Source organism: Teleopsis dalmanni, chromosome 1, assembly GCF_002237135.1.
Source record: "Teleopsis dalmanni isolate 2A chromosome 1, ASM223713v2, whole genome shotgun sequence".
Taxonomy (NCBI): domain Eukaryota; kingdom Metazoa; phylum Arthropoda; class Insecta; order Diptera; family Diopsidae; genus Teleopsis; species Teleopsis dalmanni.
The window spans coordinates 7,381,827-7,404,496 of NC_051846.1; the positions used below are offsets into that span (position 1 = coordinate 7,381,827).

The 22,670-nt window shown below is 30.4% G+C and overlaps 1 protein-coding gene across 1 annotated transcript; it reads right to left on the minus strand.

Moving 5' to 3' along the window:
• Nucleotides 1-1,123: 1,123 nt before the first annotated feature.
• On the minus strand, nucleotides 1,124-14,459 carry LOC119668345 (division abnormally delayed protein). Its single transcript, XM_038077820.1, has 7 exons — nucleotides 14,341-14,459; nucleotides 13,757-14,230; nucleotides 13,325-13,514; nucleotides 3,555-3,724; nucleotides 2,231-2,438; nucleotides 2,018-2,162; nucleotides 1,124-1,896 (listed from the first exon to the last, which is right to left on the minus strand). The coding sequence occupies exons 1-7, from the start codon at nucleotides 14,391-14,393 to the stop codon at nucleotides 1,733-1,735; spliced, it is 1,404 nt and encodes a 467-aa protein (XP_037933748.1). The 5' UTR covers nucleotides 14,394-14,459; the 3' UTR covers nucleotides 1,124-1,732.
• Between the last annotated feature and the right edge of the window lie 8,211 nt (nucleotides 14,460-22,670).

Consider the following 22,670-nt stretch of genomic DNA (forward strand, 5'->3'; position numbering starts at 1 on the left):
GTAAATAATGAAATTCTGTAATCTTCTTGATTATCGGAATTAAATTTAATGGAGAATTTTGAAATTATTTAGCTTCTAATAAAATTCCTAAAATATTCTAAAAATTTTCTTCCAAAGGATTACTAGTAATTATCTAATTTTTAAAGAGAACTAGTCTTATGTTAGAAATAAATTTTCTCGTGGATAAGTAAAGGAAATTAGAATTCTTCTTTTTTATCGGAACTTAAATTAATTGAGAATTTTAACTTTTCATAAAACTCTCAACATATTTCAGAGATTTTTTCCCAAGCATTAAAAGTGATCGTTTGAGGTTATAAAAAATCCGATCATATGTCAAAAACCATAGGAGAAAACCATATATCTTCATATATCTTCTTTCTAATTGTAATAAAATTTAATTGAGAATTTTGAAGTTTATAAAACTTTTAAGAAATAAATTTTCTTGTTGATAAATAGAGAATAATATTTTCTATCTAAGAAAATAGAATGTTTTTAAATATGCAGATAATGTTTTAAATTGCACATGTTGCCAAAAATATATATAAGTAATTACATTGATCGAAAGGGTTTTTCCATAATAACCGTTATTATTCTGTACTAATGGTTTTAGAAATGTAATGGAATATGAAGTAATCCAGAACTTATTGCATTTAGACTACTACCTTCATTGCTCCACTCCTCAAACTGTTATATAGATTACTTTAGAAATTATTCGCCGTGTGTATAGTGAACATAAACTATAATTTTCATATATGTTTTAATATCAGAGTTAGTTACTATTTATAATTTTGTAAAATCTTAGAATTCAAGTATATAAAAATATTGTAAAACAAAGATATGTTTGTAACGAATATAAAATTTCTTACAACATTAAAGACAGAATGGAATAACTTAAGTTTCATTAAAGTAATTTTATCCAAAATTAAATTTATAAATATTTTAAGAATTTGTAAATATTTAATTGATTAACTAATTAACTTTACATGACATTGAAAATATGTTTAATTAATTTTATACTTAAAAAACTTCTTGAATTGTAAAAGGAGACATGTTTTCATTGCTATTCAGTACAATATATTAAGTTATCGTTTATAGTTATCGTTATCGATAAAATTCAATTAAATTTTGAATTTCTGTTTTGTTAGGTTATAAGTTCCACAGCATACTTTTTTTTGCATATGTTTTACCAATGATTTTCGTAATTGGCTAATAAAGTATAAACCCAGTCATTAATAATTATCGATTACTACCAAACACGTATTCACTATTTTGGCTTAATAGCGAGTAATCATTATTGCGCTTATTTGCTAGAACTCGTTACTTTTCTGTTTTTCTTGTTAACTGAAATTACTTTTCTATGATAAAATTTTTTTGCTGGTTTGACACATTTCAGTGCTAATTAACACTCTAAGAGCTTTAAAGTTACACACATATATATAAATATATTTAATAATTATTACAGTAATAAATTTTAATGCCTACACAGAGTTGCACCCTCTTTCTTTCTTTCTACACGTTTTGTTTCCCAATTTGTTAATAGTTTTTTTTTTGTTTTTTTCTGGTTTATAATATTTAGTGTTTCCTTGTTAATTATTAAATAACTAAATTAAATAATAATTTAAATCTAAAGAATATAGCATTTTTCCTTAATAGAAGATTTTGCGCGCAATTATTATTGTAGTGAGCGTGAGAGCGTACCCGAACGTTATGATTCGCAGCGAGTCGTAAAAGTTTAACTACTGCTCGTTAAAAATCGTGTGACTAGTGTAATGATAACTGTGCTGGTTAAGCAGTATATGGATGTTGTGGAAGATAGCGACGCACTGCCTCGTGGTTCAATGTCATTGCTGTTAATTGGTGTCAGACCGGTAGGATCGTAAGGTGATGATGTTGCACCTATGTGATAAAAATAAATAAAATAAAAAATAAATAAATATATTTAGACAATTGTTATAACTAATAATTATGAATAATTTTTATAACGAATAAGTTGTTAAGAGAAGAAATCTACACATACCATCGCCTGAGCCATCACCAGAACCATGCATACTGCCGTATTCCTCATCATCGACATCATCGGGCATTCTCCCGGAACCAACTTCATCGTCATGTCGCGCCATGTCACTTTGTATATCAGAATAGGAACGAGTAGTTGATGGCACCTATAACAGAAAATCATCGCGATTTATATATAATACATACTTAATTTATACTCCTTTAAATTACTCACAGCACTGCCAATATTTTTGCGTATTTTAATGAGTTTATCAACCAAATCATTTAATTTAGTTGATTGTGAATTAGGCTCTAATGGTACTTCGGGATTATAACGTTGTGTGTCCATAGCAGTGGCCATTACAATTTGTGTATAATCACCAATACGTTCACCAGTCCAGCAATGATGATCATTACGTTGTATATCTTCATCCTCACAAACACTATAGCATTGAAAATAGAATATAAATTAAGTTAAGTTTTTAAAAATTTTATTTTTTTATAGTAATGTTTGGTACAAGTTGTTCAAATTAAAAAATTTCAAGACTTAACATCCTTCTCCATTTTTTGGGTTCATCCTCCAAAAAATGCTTAGCGATATTGTGTCAAGGATTTGCTGTTTCATACATAGACTTTTCGTTCCGGAAGCTGGGAGAGCTAGTGCTGACACAATGGCTAGGGTAAGTTTTTTTTAGCCTTATTAAATTTTTATAACATTTAATTTTTATATTTAAAACATTTTTTTTAGGTTCGTTGTCAGTCGACGACTTATTCAACCGCCTGGACATGGGGTCTTATTATTCTAGCTCTTGCCATTTGTTCACCTTTCTATGTCACAGTGGTTGCATCCACAATAAATAGAATCAAAAACATTAAAATTAAATTAAGATAAAATAAATGTTTTTGTAAAAATGATGACGAGTGCAATATCCACCAACAACCCTGGATGACATGGATAGCATGGGAACACTGGATATTACGAAAACATAGCACATATACTTCAATGAAAGAAAACACAATATAGAAAGGATGACATGAAGGTCCAGATTTTACGTGATTCCCTGCCGTGTAAGATCAACATCACGGTGTTCGTCACACACGAATCGGTATATTGCGCCGATGAACGCCCCATTAGAATTCCAAGGAATTCCGCCGGTACCAGTTGAAGTTATGTGTTTGAGCATAACTTCCCCCTTGATGAGGAGAAGAAAGGATGTAAGAAATCAGGAGAGAACTCAATTAAAATTGCTATGAACTAGTCAAAATCGAATGTCACGAAAATAAATCACAATATCGCTAAGCCAAACGATTTTGTTTTTTTTTTAAATATGTGTAAGTCAGGCTAACGTTTGAGCTGTGGGTTATGTATGAGTTATGGATTATGGAGGCAGTTGACAGTAGTATCGGTCGGTCAAGCAATTGTGCAAAAAAGCAGCAAGCTAGTCGTTGTAAGTATATAGTTAGTATAAGTATTTACATTGGTGGTTAGGATATAGTCTTATATAGATTGTTCTATATTGAACGTAGTCTTAATTTTATTAAAAAAAAGTGTTACTTACTTGTTAACTATATTCGAGAAGAATTCCTTGGATTTATCAATAGTTGATAAAAACTGTAATATTTCTGCATCTGGAGGAGTTGCCCATTTAGTATTGTAAGGTTGAGCTGGCCGTTTTTCTTCGGTGGATTTTGATGGCAATAGTTTCGTGGCACCACAAGTTTTTTTCACCTAAAATAATACAAATATGGATTGATTAGTTAGAGAAGTTTTTGTAGTAAATGGAAATTTTGGAAGCATAAATGTGTATGAAGAGTACGCAATCATGGCTGAAAGTAGCTTGATTGCAGATGTTGATGAGTAGTTTTGGCAGCCTTGCCATCAGCAATGTAGTCGTACAACTAGACTGACCTGACTATTTGGTTATATATGTGTGCCCATAAAATCATTATTTGATGAAATATTTTATTTTTAGTGAAAATGGAAATTTTTTTGTTTTTAAATCAAAAATAAAGGTGCTAAGTTCTCATACACAATAATTTATTTTCTTCAAGAAGATGGCACATTTCGTGATACATATGTAGATGAGTATTGAATCTTAGGAAAGGTTAAAAAGCTTGTAAACACATTGTAAACAATACTGGAAGAATACACATGTTCAAGAGAGATTCTAGTTACTGTTGGATTCTTATTAGCAATACAGGTAACATCTATATTTGTAATAGTTCCTTACTACTGATAAGATCGAAATAAATGTTATTGATAGCTTTAGAGCTTATAAAGAAAGTTCTTATATGTTAAAGAGAGGAGTATTAGATTTTAAGTACACTTTTTATATGGTAATGGTAAAAACTCAGTTAAGTTGATAGATATTTGCAATAATCACTTCTATTTAACATGCTGAGTAGTTTCTAGTGTTTTCAAATAAAACCTATAACACCCACCAAATTTTATATATGGAGTGCTATATATATGGTAGGATGTTGGGACAGCGCACCACGAAACTACTTGGGTCCGTTTTCGTCCTTTTATTCTCGGATATCGTTATTGAGTTAAAGCTAGAGTGGCTTCCGTCCGCATAACTACATCTCTTGTTAATGAAAGCAGCTCATTTAGCTTGAGGTTGCTTGCCAAGTCATCACCAACCTAATGGTGTCCCAAGACAGTATTCTTCCTACTTGCCAGTGCTGGTCTTTGGCACAATATATGCACCGCTGTCTCCTTTTCTTCTAGACATAGTCTGCAAGTGTCTTCCTGAGCAAGAGTTTTCTTTTTGAGGAGATACTTGAAGTTGCCATGTCCACACAGTAATTAGTGACGCTAGCTTCACTAGAGTGCTAACAACGTTGTTAATCCTGCATTCCGCAATATTCCGCATAAAGAGTAACAACGTTGTTAAATACATCCTCACACACGATCAGGCAGGCCATAGTATTCATATAATAAGACCATTACTAAGTCACAAATATTATATGCAAATACTGAAAAAAACCCACTACAAGTAAAAATGATATAGAGAAATCATGAAAAACTAGTATTTCAGTGACAACTTCTGAAAAATCCGCCTCAATTAGCAGCAATCGCGACTGCATTAAAGTTGCTTTGAAATTAAATTAGCAATTCAAATAAAATCAAAACAATTATCTACTCAAACGATAATTGGCTTATTTACGACTGTTGTGCTTTAGTTCCCCTCCAGCAACAGACATGACTTAACCCAATTTTTGACACTTAATAATTTGACAGCTGCATTGCAACGCTGGTTGCATGACGTTACGATCTTGTAAATAGAAAATCATTACACGGCCAATGATAGTGTAATGTGTAGTGATTAGAGGAGATGTGTTATAGCGTCGGGCAATCTTGCAATCTTGCAATATAGCAGCAATGTATTGTCAATAAAGAAATATTAAAAAAATATATAAAATCACTATTTAATTTTGAAATGGAGTAAAGTGAAAAATCTACAATAAAATATAAAAAAAGAGTCCATGCAATTAATTTATAAAGCGTACGCATACGAACGGACATGCTTGCATATGCAAGTAAGTGCATTAAGCGTTTCCGTAAGTTGCTCCAAATGCAGACATCGAGTAGAGTCAGAACCACAGCAATAAATGGAGTACTGCCAACAGAGATGATGTGTGCCATTTCCTCTTCGCACAGAAGTGGGCGCCGTGTAATTACATGCATGGAGTGTGCAGTTGAACGTGTGCTCATGTTTCGGAAAATTGCAGTTATCAGTGCATCGCAAACTGAAACTGAAGCTGAAACAGCAACAACAACAACAACAACAGCAATAACAACTACAATAATAGCAACAATTATTAAATGTGCAAAATAAAGAAAGCATTAAGGCAAAGAAGTGCCAGATATGTTGCTGCATAATGAAAATTGGTCATTGCAACACATTTGTATGCAACGCACATGACAATTAAAGTCCAATAAACATCGAGCCATTCTCCGAAAGTACTGCATGGAATGGACTGCGGACTGTGGACTGCATTGCACTTAACTTTCTTCTTTAAAATATTGCTTCTCAGGTAAGAGCATTAAATTACTTTAAAAAATAAAACAATCAAAAGAATAAAAATATTTTAAGATATATAGAGACACCATTAATGGCACTAAAGGAATTAAATCATTTTTGAGTAAGAAAAATATATTTCACTTATATTTTAATGGAATTAATGGATTTTTATACACAGATTTCTGGAGACCTTATAAAGAGTTAAAGCACATTTATAATGATTATCACGTGTTATTACTGGTGATTGAAACATTGAATGAGAAGAACGAAACAAATCTATAAGATGAGGTGGTAATAAAATTTGGTGATTATAACACTGCGAGGAGAGAAAGTCATAAGGACTTTAATTAAACGATAATTATAATATATAGATACTAACAATCCTTTATGACATCGAGTTAATAGAAAGCACAGTAATAGAAATAAGAAAACCATTTTCGGGAATAAGATTACGATTCTCGGATAAGCCGATTTCGCATTAGCAAACACAACATGAAAATTTTTTTGTCAGAATCTGGGCATTGAAAACGCAGAATTAAAATTTTTGAAGTACTTAAGATATTAAGTCTTCTATGTAAACATGTATAATGATTGGGTATTGGCCATCCAAAAAGATAACATCGCTGTAAACATTTACTCTTTAGTAATGCTCTTTAAAATAGAGTAGAGAATGAACGCGTAGATAAACTTAGCTAGACACGGCTCCGCTTCTATGGAAACTTCTGTTGCAATCCCTGCCCATGCCAACCACAACTGAATGTTGATTTATAGTCATTGCGACAGATAAATAGAGAGTTAATATATCCTGAGCAGTCAGGTCAAGGGGTACTACTCTAAATGTCCAATTTACTTTAAATGTAGAACCTCTGACTTAGTAATCAGAAGCCAATCAGAAGTATTCAGGTTATTATCTGTTTTAAAAGGGCACTGGAGTATAGGATGACATGAGGGCAAGTTCAAAGAAAATACATCAGAATGCTTGCTATGTCTCTTGTCCAGGTTTGGCAAGAACCACGCATAAGCTAGTGGGTGCCACTTACTTTAACACACACGGCTACATTTTCAGTATTAACATTGACCAGGCATTTGCATTTATCATGGCTTCTGGATAGTTCTAACACGACAATTATTACAAGGAATTATAGCATCAAAATGATTCTTTTAGATAATTGAGAAGGATTCACATCTCATTTTGTTTCACCTTCAGTAACACTCTTTAAATCAGGGTTGTGTCCCCAGAATTTCACAATTACCCGCCAAATAACTATTTATGGATGTGAAGCCTATATCTAACAGTGAAGTAAAATCGATCGTTTGAAAAAACGAAACTCCATCATATAGATTCGGTGATTTGTAAGAGTAGAAAGAGGACGATATTGAATAAGAATATATGGGTTCTGAGATGACCTGATGTCAATGACTAGGAAACAGTTGCGAGAAACCGTGAGGTTTGAAGCTGTACTGTTGCAAAGGACAGGGTTAAATTTTACGTGTAGCGTCAATGAAGACTAATACAAAAAAAAGAGAAAGACAAAAAAGAGGCAGAAGAAGATGCAGCAGAAAACGCAGACGGTGAAGAAAGGGAAGTAGACGTAAAAAAGAAGAGAAAGAAAAGGTGAAGAAGCAGTAGAAGAAAAAGAAGAGGAAGCAAAGGAGAAAAAGAAAGAAGCAGAGAAAGAAAAGGAAAGGAATAAGTTATCTTAGTGATTATTTCATATTTTTACTTGAACTTGATGCCAAAAAAAGGGAAAGAAGTATAATAAATTGAATAATTGAATTGTGCAATGCACATTAATATGACCTTTTTATCACTTGCACCCAGAAAATGTGAAAACTTGAATATTTTTCTATATGAATTGTAAATTAAAGTCGTCGTAGTTGTGGGAGGTTATTGTTCCTGATGGCGTTATTGTTATTGTTGTTGTTGTTGTATTTGTTTATTGTTGTAATTTGTTTTTACATTCATCATTTGTGTAGCCTCAGCTGTGCATCAACTGCAGATTAAAATCAATTTAATATTCTCCTTTACACAACTCGTGCAACACAACAATCAGCAGCAATCCCAGCAACAACGAACAACAATTGCTGCTCAGTATGCGGCAATTTTGATTTATTCGAATTGCTACAATCTTTTTACGTACGAGCTTAAATTTATTTATATTCTGCGCGAGATACGGGTTCTATACTGTTTCACAGTTCCTACATCTGATTGTTTAGATGAATTTTTTAATGATTCTATTGAAATTGCAATTGAAAGAAACACACTTGCTTTAATTTGCTCTGAAAGCTTGTAGTACGTCAGACAACTGCTAAGAATGATTATGCCTCAGTGCAATTAATTATTTTTTTTTTTTCGTGATTTTATCGGATTGACCTTTTGGGTTAGTGGGTGATTTTGATTAAAATGCTGATGCACTTCTGTATAAATAGGTCCATATTATAATGACTTTGGCTCCGTTCGTCATCTGTTATACAATATTAAAATATTTTTTTATAGTATGTGGAATTAATTTTACTAATAGAGAAGAGTTTACAAAAAACTAAATACATTCACATCATTTAAAAATATTGACGCATTGTAAATAGTTAATAAAGTTGTTGAAAAGTGTGACTGTCGTAAATGTGGAAGATATGTTTTATAATTATTAGATATTTATTGCTAAACCTGGAGAAACTCTTTTAAGATAACGTAGATAACTAGATAAATTGATAATATCAAAATTAAGAAAATTTTATAGTTTAAGACAGCTATAGATCCAATTCGGTCCACATAATCTCAAATGGAGGTACAACATTTATTTCCCGAAAACTCCAGGATACCAGTAAATAAGATGACGGATGTTTTACTAAGCATTTTATAGAATCTACACATGTCAATGTACTCTATTTCAACTAATATGCATAATAAATCCAATATTGTATTACCAATATATATATTATCAATACATACTAATAGGTATATACTTGTTATAACTGATTATTACAGTGATGTTTAATCTAAGCGATGCTTAATTTGTGTTTGCTGAGCAGTTGAGTAAGACGTAAGGGACGAAGATGAAAAGGGAAAGTGTTGAACTAGAGAAATTGTGAACAATTTGCAATAAAAATGGATTTAAGTACTATATTGGTATTATTAATTACAATAAAATGTTATTTTTACACAGACTTTTTAGTTAATCCTACCTTTCATTAAGTGATTTATGATTAAAATTAATCATAATCACATGGTTAGAAAGAGCTTCCAATTATTCCTATCCCATGTCTAAGTTCTCGGTTAAATGAAATAGTTATTTTTATTATAAACCGGTATGATTTCTATTATATGTAGTCTTCGATCGAACCCATTTTTTTGTTCACGTAGTTTTCATTTAAAGATCACTGCATGTTTGAGTTCAAATAAGTGCGAAGCGTATCTTAAAATAATTTAGGAGACATTGAAAAGACCGAAAAGTCAGGAAGATGTAACATGTTCATCAAAGATTAAAACGCGGGTTAGAATAGATTGTTCTTATTGTAGAATTACAATAAGAAAGGCAGCTAACGGAAATAGTTATGTTATATGAGTCATGCGAGCGATTTTTACTAATGTTTTACAATGAATATACAACAAAAACAGCAACTGGTAACTATTGCTGGAGAATTCCTCCATAACTTTGCTGACAACCTAGGTTTGGCAACCTTGCTTTTGTCAGCAAACACTCAAGCGTTTTAAATGGAGTTTTTTGAAAGTTTAAGACCATATAAATTAAACAATTCTGGCATCGTTTGCTTTGATTAAATTGGAATGGTCTATATTGAACTTCTATTTAATAGTTTGTATAGTCAGAAACTGCCTAAAAGGTGTTATATTTTTAATAGCGCAATTATCGTATAAAATGGAACTGCCAATTGTGACGAATATAAGAAATGTAGAAAGCTGGGAATATAAAAGACTTTGGAAAATTTTAATGTTTATATTTTGCATTGTCACAAATATAATTAATATGATCGGAAAATTAAACTATCCAATATACCTCCTTGGTATGGATCTCTTACTTCTTAGATTTGCAAAAAACGTCGATGTTATACATAATGTTTGCTTCAAATTAAGATAAAGAGCTTATTCTATTTACAGTCACTAAGGTTTGGTACAATAGATCTATTATATGTGGCTTACAACCAGCCAAATTAACCTAACCTGATCAATGTTTTTTATTTATTTTTATTATAAATTAATCATGTCATTTAGCGTATTGGCTCTCTATGCAATTTTATTTCTACATTTTTAAAGTAAATTTTTTGTATATTCGGTATTGAGTGCACTTGAGTATGATGGTCGATATACAATATTTAGAAATGTTTCTATATCAGAGTGTAGAAATTTACTAGAAATGGCAGCTATTATAACGCTTTATCATAAACTAGCAGATTGTAGTTCAAGCTTGCAGTTCAAGTAGTAGAAATATATAAAAATAGTATATAAATAGAAAAACAAGCCTATAACAAACAAGTCGTTATTATCCACAGAAACTATATTTATTTATTAAATTATAGTGCAAAATTTATTGCATAGACTAACAAATTAAAGCACTTACTTCAGCCTAATAGCTTTTGAAATTGAGAGTATGTTTTATAATATACATATTGCAAACTGGCCAATTTTTTACTTCATTATTTAAACAAGTCCCAAGTCTTCTGTATAAAAAATTACAAGTTTTTTTTTTAATTTATGCACATTAAATCAATTAACTGCATTTTATTTTAATTGCATTTTTAAATTCAATTTATGTTAAATTATTTCAACGATTTTTGGCTTTTGACCAATAATTGATCAGAAACGTAATGCATCCCAAACAAAAAATTATTGCTTAATTAAGTTGAAATTAACATAAAACCTCGTTCTCGGATTTCGAAAATGGTGAATTTTTGCCATAATGACCCAAATTTAAAGCTACCATGAATTTTTGTGTGTTTCTGACTTCTGCAAATATTTGTGATAATTTCAGTAAATCGTAATGTGACCTTATTAATTAAATCGATACGATTGCAATTTTAATTTTCATTAACAAGCAAAAAATATGTTCGCATTTAATTTTTTTAAATTTCTTTCATTAACCAAAAACGGAGACTTCGACATCATCGAAAAACTCGGGAGATGAAAACTTGAAACTTGATTTCATTACGTTTGATGAGATCGTTTTTAATTAAATAAGCAACAATTTAACTGTAAGGATAAAAAAATCCTCCGACAAAGTAAGTAGTACAGATAAAAGATACATTCATTGCCCACCAATATGGTATTTTAAGGCAAATTGCAAAATTACGTTTATTGCAACGACATTGCTCGAGTTTTGATAGCAATTTACATTTAATTGAAGGGAATCCGTAAATTAAGAAAAAAATTACAAAATCGAAAATAAAAATCAAAATGGATTGGGCCTTGTGAAAACTGAAATACCCTCCGCACAGATTTAAAACAGTTACGGTAGGGTTTTTATAATACAAGAACAATGAGTCTTTAATCATCGACTTGATTTGTACTAGTCAGACTGCTTGCTTTAAGTTTAGTCAATATTAAAACAGAATAGGATAAATAGGACACGTGATCATTAAAGAAGATGATGATTACCCCACTTATAATCAGTACCGGATTAGACAGTGAGACAAATCGTAAATGATGGAAACGAGGACTGTTTTGGCAGAAACTAGAAAATCATTCAACATACTCAGTACAGCTGAGACTCTACATGAATTAAGAGTAGAAGGTTTTAATGAAGTATGGATAATAAAAATATAAGTGAATTCAGTTTTAAAATAACGTTAACAAATGAAATACCTTTCCCTGTCATCTTTATAAAATAGAGCTGTTTAATTGTTCACACCACAATTGAGAGGAGATAATACTACTTATGGACTTTGTTTTTCTGAGCACCTTATTGCAGTTGTATTACTCCCTCGTAAAGTATATGCTGTAGATCTACTATTGTACGTCAACAATTTAAATCATATAAAGAATTGCTTCTACCTTTTAACGTTCTAATGATGCTTAGAGAGGAAGTTATACAGAGAGGAAGTTATTGGTCTATTTTCATTCGGGTGCAAGTGTTCTCTTTTATCTGAATTCGATAATGATATGAGTAGAATAATCTTTTCAATTTATCAGATTTTCGAAATTTAAAACAGCCTAAAGCATTTTTTCAAAATTTTTGTAAGGAGAAGTATAAAGCTTTTGCTTTGGCAGTAAGTCCCATAGAATTTTTTTGTAATTTTTTTTTAACAGCTGTCAATCAAATACTAAAGGAATACAAAGGAGAAGAAAGTGAAGAGGAGGAAGCGGAAGAATTGTAGAATATAGAGAAATAGCAATATTTTTTAAATAGAGAATTAGTCCTACGGTCAGTTGGCTAATGATTATTGACCCTGAGCTTTGAATTTGGTAGGATACGAATTCAACCCTTAGTATTTGGAGTTTTAAAAAATTATTTATTAATAATAAAGTATAAAAAATAATTCCAAGACCACTGATTATGGGTATTTGGCAATACTCAAAACAGTTGTATATAATAAAAAATAAACAGTTGTAATAATATAAAAAGGATTTTTGTTGCTTTAGTTTACTATTGTTCGAAACCTTACTGTAGAGAATTAGTAGTAGAAGTAGTAGGAGAAAATGTGTTCTATTAATAAAGAATTGAAACCTATATTTTTTTTGAATACTTCTAATAAAATGCTAATTGAAAGTGAAGGAGAAGGAAGAGCAAATAGAAGAATTGGTGAAGGAGAATTGGAAGCTAGAAGAGCTACAGGAGGTAGGTAAGTAATAAGTTTTTTTCATAATAGAGAACTTAAAGTCGTATTGTTTTTGACAACTACCAATGAAATGCTAAATGAAGAAGAAGAAGAAGAAGGAGAATGTGGATTAGGGGGATTGCAAATTAGGAGGTTTGAAAATTACAAACCGAAATTTCTATTACTAATAGAGATTTGAAACACTTGTGTTTTTGACAGCTGCCAATAAAATGCCAACTGTAGTTAAACTCAATTCCACTTAAATTTAATTTAACTTTATTTCCAAAATGCTAAAATTTCCAAAGAAGCTAAAATTATTTTCATGTTTTGTTTAAATAATCAAGGAGATTTCCATTATTGCCAAGAAATGGTTCAAAATAATCTGTGTTGACTTCTTCGAAAATACACTGATTCATATAATGCATGGACAACGAAGCAAAACCAAATTACGAAAAATCTTAGAAATTCATTTTATAATGTAAAAAACGAAAACCAAAATTTTCACTTTCAAAATTTCATTCCAAAATATTTACCTTCTTCTCTAACTCAGGTCCATTCTCCATAGCACGCATAATAGCCTCTGATAATTTGCCATCCAAATGCTTTATTGTGGTAACAATGCCATTGTCCGAGCGTATGTGTGTCGTTACTAGATTGTCAATTGCATCTACGACATTCGACCAAGGACTATCCAAAACACCAGCATATTGTGCCGAACAACCACTGAAACAGAATTTCAAGAATGCAAACATTAAAGCAATTTCAATTTAATTAGATTGCAATGGCAATTGCAATTGTAGCCTTTGGCTTTCAGCTATGCCCTTGCATAGCAAGCTATGCCCCATCTATTCGAACTGTTCGAACTGCTGTTCGAACCGCCCCACTTGCAGCGGCTAAGCAAACAGATACACAACGGCAATAGTACAACACTACAATACTACAAAACTACAAACAAATTTACTTACCGCAAAACGTTCATACAATAACTGTAGCATGTTTTCGCATGCGTTTTTTGTAGGCCATTACAACTTGGACAATAGCTCATCTTGAGCAAGTGCTTCTGGCATGTATCTGTCAGATACAAAGCGTATAGCTCATCTGTTTCACTCAGTACATTTGCGCTTTGGATCAATGAATTCATGAATATTGTCGCCGTTTGTACGCTCTGCATTAGGTTGTGTTTTATCTCTTTGGGTATCGTGTCAAATGGTTGTAAATCGTCGTATGTGTGCTTAAGGCAATTGATGTAGTCATCGTGCAATTCGCCATAATTATCCTTGTTCAAATGCACAGCCTGATGGTATGCCACCGGAAATAGATTAACGAAGAATTTATGTATGGCATCCTCTAAACTACTAAGATTATTATTATTGTTGTTGTTGTTGTTGTTGCCATTGCTGTTGTCGTTTTGACTGTTGTGGTTGCCAATCTTAAGATGACTGAAAAAGTACAGAAAAAACGAAGGGGTTTTTGTTAGTTATTCTTTTTTTGAGCATACGAAGATTATTGTAAATGCAGTAACTCTTGTAATTTGTATGGCAATTATTACCTCATGAACTCCGCGTACAATTGTTGTATCAATTTCTTAGACAGCGGGACCATTCTTCTGTACACCTGTGAGAAAACATTCAATGTTTTATTTTCTGATTGCGCGGCCAATTCAAGCACGTGTCCTGCAAAGTACAAAGTGTAATCAGAGGTTTAATATGAGCATTATGAGAATTTTTTTAATTAAATTTAAATATAAATAAAATATAGTAAAAATATTGTACAGATATTGTAAAGAGTACTTATAATGGCAAACTCAGGTGTTAATATACAAATATTATATGTGTACATACACCTAATATTGGGTGTACGCACACAATATATCAATTTTGATAAGAAATCGTTCTTTTGAATCACATACTTATGTTGTTAAGCGAAGTAGTTTTAAACGTATTTTAAACCGACATTTACATATCCAATTCTTGTTAGCTGAATTAGAATTCTATCAAGCTGTTTATACATTATTATTAAAATAATATATTTTGTATAAAAAGTTAAAATAGGAGATTAGCAATCATAGTCTCGGGGAGGGAAGGGAGTGAGGATGGTATGTAGTAAGTATATAAGATAAAGTAAGTGCTTGGATTTAACTTGGTAAATGCCAGCACGATCCCTATCACTATACTATCGAAATTGATACACAGCATCTAAGTGGTTTTCTCTGGGTAGCTATAATCTCTCGTGTATAATAAACCAATGTGTTCAGCGAAACCTCTTTCATTGATATATGAGGTTATGTATAATAGGGCTTAAAACCGACTATATAAAACACCGCTCCAATGAAAAAGAAAGAAAGCCTCCGTTAAGGAAACCATTGTTGTCCGCATTTTCGGTGAAAGGACAAGGTGAATAACAATACGAAGACATCTGGTACTATGTACGGATTATCTTCAGATGGAGTTAAAAGAATAGTCAACGGAATTAATATTATTTAATTTGTTATATTTTTATATATCTAAATATATTGCTAAATTCGATTAAATTACGTTAGAATGGCAGTCATGCACCCCAAAGCTCACTTGAGATAAAATAATGATTCAAAAGATCCATAGATAAAAGGCAATGGAAAAAAAATTGAAAAACATTTTGAACCCTCTTTTTTAAAATTTCAAGTAAAAAAAAATTGAATATATAAAAAATACAGTATTTGACTCTGAAAATAGATATGTAGCTTTCTTCCTATATTTATAATTCTGCAGTCAAGTTTAAGTATTAAAAACATCTATATACAGCATGGGGTATTTGTATGTTTAAATGTTTATAGAGAAGTTATATCTACGCAATAGTATCTACAAAAAAAGATTTAAACAAAATTAAGTTGTTAACAAAACGCTTTACAAAAATCCATTATTAATTTCTTTAAATTTTTTTTTGTAGAATAAAAGTCAGTGCAACCTAGGAGATCTATTGTGTTTTACCTTAACAGATGCTTTTAAGTAAGTTTGGAGAAATATAGCCTGTTGAAAAACCTAACAATATCTTTACTGGGTTTAAAATTCTGTATCTTATCCCATTTTTTGATACTGAAATAAAGGTACTGACATCATATTCTGGCTATTGCTAAGCATTTGATTTATGCATTCTTTAGCCATTGCTTATCAAAGCAATGGATAATAATGACTAATGTTAGTAAGCTACTTAGTTGCAGGATTTTAATTTTATAAGAAAATTTAAAAAAATTTAAGTGTTAAATATTTGAGTTTCAGAAAATTGTACTCCGCAGGATAATAAAAAAGATTCAATCTTATTAGTTTTTTTATATAACAAAACAGCATTTCCGGGTATTTTAATTATAATACCCATATATCGCATTTTTTTAATTTAAAAAAAAATGTTAGTTTTATTATTTCATTTCGGACTATTTTTGTACAAAAGAAACTATTTCCAAGTAACTTAATTAATTTGGCTATATATCTCTTTTTAAATTTTCAAGAACAAAACATTTCTAAAAATTTTATGGTTGGGCGGATAAATCAAAGAGCACTCACTAGTCGCGTTAATCGAGTGGCGTTCACTGATCTTAAATATTGAAATACTTTTTGTTAATATTTAAAAAAGAAAAATTAATGAATTAATTTTTGAAACATATTTTCAGAATTGATATTTAGTTGTTGGTGTAATAAATAACAAAATTAGCATCGTTTAATTCGAAGATTTAGTGCTACTTTTTATTTGTATTAAACACTACATATCTTTAAGTCAATAGCTATTTCAAAAAAACATCCATGATGGTTACTTGATGGTATCCGAAGAAGCTGTATGGTCATTCAATGGTCATTTAAGTATATAATTTTTAGTTTTAAAAATTTCTTTCTTTTATCTTGTTTTCTAATAAAAAATACGCGAAAACTGACAGGCGGCCCTACATAGCGCTTTCTAATCTCAGAGCAATAATTAGCTGTACGGTGCGGTATGCAGATCATAGATCAGTCACCGAATTAGTCAAAGAGTAGGGAGGAAATCTGTAGAAAACCACCAGCTAAGAAAGTGTAAAAGTGCTCAGTTGCAATAACTCGGAAAAGCCTCAAAATAAGATATAATATTTTAAATACTAAATTTTACTAAAAATAATTTAAAAATATTATTGTTTAGGCTTAGGATGCATAGGCTGTATATATAAGTACTCGGGTTTGGGTGTTCCCCTTTTCAATCAATTTGGAAATTAATCCGAAGACCAATAAATATTATAAATTAGCTGTCATCGAAGCGACAATGAATTTGACAGACACTGACAACAACGAACAAGCAACATAAAAGCTTATCAATACACGAATAAATGCATGTGTGATATGCAAATAAAGTGTGGGACAGATACATATATCCTTAGATACATTTTAATGGTTTTATTAAGTTTTTTATGTGTTGAAGTTGTCAAATTAATAAACATGACTGTACCTTAACCTTTTATTTTATTCGAAGTTTTTGTTTTCAAACACAAACTCTTACCTGGGATTATACAAAAAAAAAATTAATAATAAAACAAACAAAAGTTTAAAACACATAATAAATGAATGCAAAATTAAATAAAAATATTGATATTTGTAAAAATAAAAACAAAAGGTTATATCCTTTCAATATTCACACAGTTGCTAATTAAGTGCGATTCCCATTTTGCATAGAATTTTTCAATTTCCGTTGACACAATGCGGAGGAAACGTTAATTGGGTACTTCATTGTCAGATTCGGAGTATCATGTCGGTCGGTATAAGTTGCTTAGTCGTTAAGCTTTTGAAGATTTATGTGCTATCAAGTGGTATTAAATTAACTTTATTCCAAAGGTTAAAACTGAACTTTTTTTTTTGCTAATAACACATTCAGCATGACTCATACAGAAGGACACACAAAAGGTAGAATTTTTACAGAAATAAAAAAAATTAATAAATAAAAATAAATTCAAAAATGAAATTGATTTTCAATAAACCCTCTTCAAATACAATAAGCGAAATATCAGATACATTTTATTTTATTTATTATTATTTTTTTTTTCTTTTAACAAGTAGTGCCATGTTTCAAATGATTGAATACTAATTTTTGGGGTAAAAATGGAATAATACTCGTATATGCTATGTGAATTTTCTACAGGAGGTCGAAAATGAATATTTTATATTATTCATATGTTCTGTATATATATGTATGTGTAATATATGTACATATTCATTCAATTTATTCAATCAGTAGATTGGGTTCTTTTCAAAAATATGTATAAAATAACTGTTACATGTATACAGAGCCATTCGTGTTGTGGTTCCAGAAGTGCTTGTAAATAAAATACACTAGCGATTGAGATTTTGATCACATTTTATATAGTGTTTAATGTTCGGATCTTATTATTAAATGTAAAATAAAATATTATTTAAATATCATCACGGAACCTCTTACAGCATTGGATCCATTTAAGTCAATTTTCGATGACTTGTCTGTCGATAGCTGGCAATAGTTCGGCCACAACCGGACGGTTGTTCTTTTTAAAAGCGCAATGATTCTGAAAATCTTCCGCATAAACACGATCTCTAAAGTAACTTAAAAAAAAGAAACTCCAATTCACACTCACAGTTCACTATAATATGAAATTAAACGTTTGGGAAATTTATTGCACCATAAAGTATAAATAGGACGTGTTGTCTGGCTTTTGGTCTTGCCTTAGTGAAACCAAATCTTCAAATTTACGTCAAAAAAAAAAAATTAAAAAGTATGTGGTTGCGGTGATCAGAATTGGTGGTTTAAGTCCCATATTCGTCAGACTTAGAGACTAAACTGCCCAAGTTAATATATTCACTAAGAGCAAAATTTGTTTCATCGTTAAAGATAAATAGCTATCTAAACTTTATAGATCAAGCACTTAATCGGTATATGTTCTACGGATTATCTTGTGTATATTGTCATATCGCAAACCTCATACTAACATATGCTGTCTTGGATCACAGTTTTGTTTGACATATCTCAACGGAACAGTGTTGCCGTTAACAGGGCGTCAAAATGGATAAAAAGTTAGGTAAACGGAAATGTTATTAACTACATACAGATGTGCTGTTATATATCACTTGAGTGCTATTTTATACTACTATTTATAATTGCTGAAAAGAGTGTACATATAAGAAATAGTTTGCAACCTTAGAGTTGGTTATTATAGATTTAATATTATGGAAGTTTTGAAATTTCAACGAAGTATTCAACAGCACTTTTGAGAATTGAAATGATAATTATATACAGTATAAATAGTATAAAGTAATACTTAGTACAAATATTTGTATTTATTTTTTGCAATTTTAGTAACTCAGTGAAGAAGTTATCAGGAAATTGGTTTATTTTCATTGTCGCTTAACTCTTTAAAGAACTTTGGAAAAAATAAAATAGGAAAATACGAATATAAAATAGGAAGTATTAAAATGTTATTAAAGTTTTAGTTATATTATTGATGAATAGATGGCGCTCTCTTTTTCAAAATGTTCTACATAATCCATAAATACTTTTGATCACAGTACTCGAAATTAATTGTTAATCTGTCTATGTGTTCATCTGTCTACCTCTACATTAATTTGCAGACTAATGTTAGCTTTTAAGCTTATAGATTGAAACTGCATATATACAATTTTTGCAAATTCGGGCTGATAAAATTACTAAGGGAGTAAAATTAGATAACTTGGTATCTAAGGGCCTCATATTTAACGGAACCCTATGCTTCATAAGAAGAAGAGGACTACATTAAGTAAGAAAATCTATTGAATATTACTCGTATATCAAAAACGAACTCAGAATTATGAATTAAAAACGATTATAAATTGTTTATTTTTCAAACCTAATCCTTTTTGTTCACATAGAAACACAGTTTATATTGTTTTCTCTTGGAATATTTTCCAAAAACTGTTTTTAGAACTGTAACGTAGCACTTTTGTGAAGTTATTTTTTGTGTACATCCTTTTTTAAACTTTTAATTGTCGCAATTAGCTAGTAAATTAGCTGTTGTTTTTTGTTTTTGTATATACATAAGCTTAGTTGAGTACTGACTGCATGTATGAAGAGTGGGATTAAGTGAAGGGGCTTATTTTGTATTAATTACTTTATTTAATAGGGCAAATGTGTTGCAGTATTTGTTATTTTTTGAATGTATAGATAACTTGCTGCACATCGATTTGATTTAAATGAGTAAAAATAAATTAAATAAATCTTATAATCTTAACCAGGGTATGGGTAAGAAATTGCAATTTTCCTTAAACTAGCAAAAGTAATACCTCACTTCTTCCCCTCTTCTCTCCCAGCACAATAAAAGATTAGTCATCGCATTACGCATACTTCAATAAATAAAAAGTGAAGTTCATAGCACTGTGGAATCACGTTTATTTATGTATACGTCAATTCTGAGTTATATTTTTACAACTTTGATCTGCATTGGCACCAACGTTTCAAGAAGCAGTTTTTATACGTTTTTGATATTATTTATGGTTACCAGACCACAGATCGTATCTGATGTGTTAAGATATTTTTGTGCGAATACGAGATATTCATTGTGTTGCGTTGCGAAAGGAAACTGATCGATTTCATGTAAAAGTTTTGCTATTCATTGCTTTGAGATCGCATCCAGCAGATGTTATTTTTACAAGTGTTTGAATTTGAGATTGGAAAAGTTCGTTGTTACTCGATTTGCTTGACTTAATTTATAAATACAATGTACATGCACTATTTGCTTAAGATATTGAACAACATGAATCATAAGCCTCTTTTACTAATATAAAGTTATAGACCTTTGTATTTTACAGTCTTCACTGATTTCAAAATGTAAAAATAAACTAAAGAAATGCAGCAGTTTGATTATGAGTTTTAAAAATATATATTGTGGGTAAATAATATGGAGAAACATGTGCAAATCAATGCACATATACTAAAATATATATTTGAAAAAAAAAAATCTATAACAAAAAAAAAATAAAATAATATAGAAAAAGTGTAATGCCATGTCATTAATCAATTGATTTACAATCAATAATGTGCAGTTTGTGCATAAGATCGAATTGTTCTTGTTTGTTTTAGGAATGAGATACAATTAGAGCTGGCAACAATAAATTATAGAATTACATCAATTATATATCAAACTGGCACGTTAAGTGCTGCCCAACTATGTTGCCAACACAAATTTATAGTTTATTTTTTTTTTACTGAAATGTATCTATTAACACAGCTATGAGTGCAATTATTGCAATTATCACAGAAAGGAAGTTATTAATTATTTAGTGGCATTCACCACAGAACATGTGCCAGCTGTGAGCAAAGGAAGTTGTATTGAATTTCTTGCTGTCCATGTCAATATTGATGGCATTTTAAGTGATGTACAGTGTGAGTGATGTAATTGGAGTTTCTACAATAGCCTCTTAAGACATCTTACTTAGAGTAGCTTTATAAAGCTATACTAAATAGTTTGCATAGAAATGGCTAATTTCATATCATTAAGGAGATCGAAATAAAAACACAACTGCATCCTTCGATAAGTGTTTTTAAGAGTAATAATAGTTAAGCTTGTTTATTTTTCTTTTATTTTTACTATTATTAGTTTGTTGTCAATTTAAATATAAATATAGAATAATACTGGGTTATCCAATTTGTTCAGAAAGTAGAAATATAGACAATACACTTGTAATAGGGATTTCAATTTGGTTTTTTTTAAAATATACTGTTTGGACGTTATCATCCGGTGTCGAGTGCAATAGCATTGAAGTGCAAATAATATATAAAAATGTAGATCTAGGTATGTAAATCCAATAGTTGAAATAATATTTCATCTAGTATAAGCATCAGGATAATCTGAGTATCGTCGAGTGTTATCACATGCTTACATTTAAATTAATATTTGAGGACTTGTCGGCAGAGAGTTGGCAATATATTATAAAATAGAAGGACTGTTCTAACAGTTGTTACATTAGGCATATCGATACACAGCTTAACACAACGATGAAAACAATATGAGAAATTCTGAATACTACTTTCAAGGACGTATAATGTGGCTTCTTATAGAAGTAAGAAGGAAACAAGTCCTCATACAGTCTCACTTATACATAAATATCATTACTCATACAAACGTTCTATTAAATGTAGATTTAGTCCAATTACTATGTTAAAGTCTGACATCAAAATGACACTTTGTATGCCAAGCTAAAAATCTATATGATTCTAGTTGGAACAGTACTTGATTATGTAGCTTACTATTTTCAATAAATGCCTATTCAACCTATTTAAGTTTGTCACGAAAACTTTAGTTCAATATAAATAGGTTTTATGATTGCCAAATACTTTCTTCTAAAGGCGCAATTATTCACTTACATGCCTTGACCCTTAAAGCGATATGCTACTTAAATACAAAAGACACTTAAATAATTATATAATTTATGTTTATATGTTTGTAATACTTCTATTATGTGTTTCCGAATTATATAAAACAATTAATGTAAATAAACCATCAACAATCTATTCAAGATTTCACTATACTGCTAAAGTAGAAAGACTCGATGAGCATCTGTTGCTTTAGCGAGCAGATATCCTACTCGTCTCCATATCTATCTATTTCTCTCCTGATATTCTGCACACTAGGAAACTATTTTTTGCAATTCTTGTGTTGGAGTGAGGATATCAGAAGATTTTTATTGTCAATTAAGTCCTTAGAAGTTTTGCTATGTTAATGTATTTGATTATTTTGACAAATGCTGATATATTGTTAAAATAATTTGGGTTGATCCATTCATATAAGATTATAAAAATAAGATTATACGGACGTATATGTGGTTGATTTATGCGTAATATAAATTCATATGATGATACCTTAATAAATCTACAGATCTTTTAATA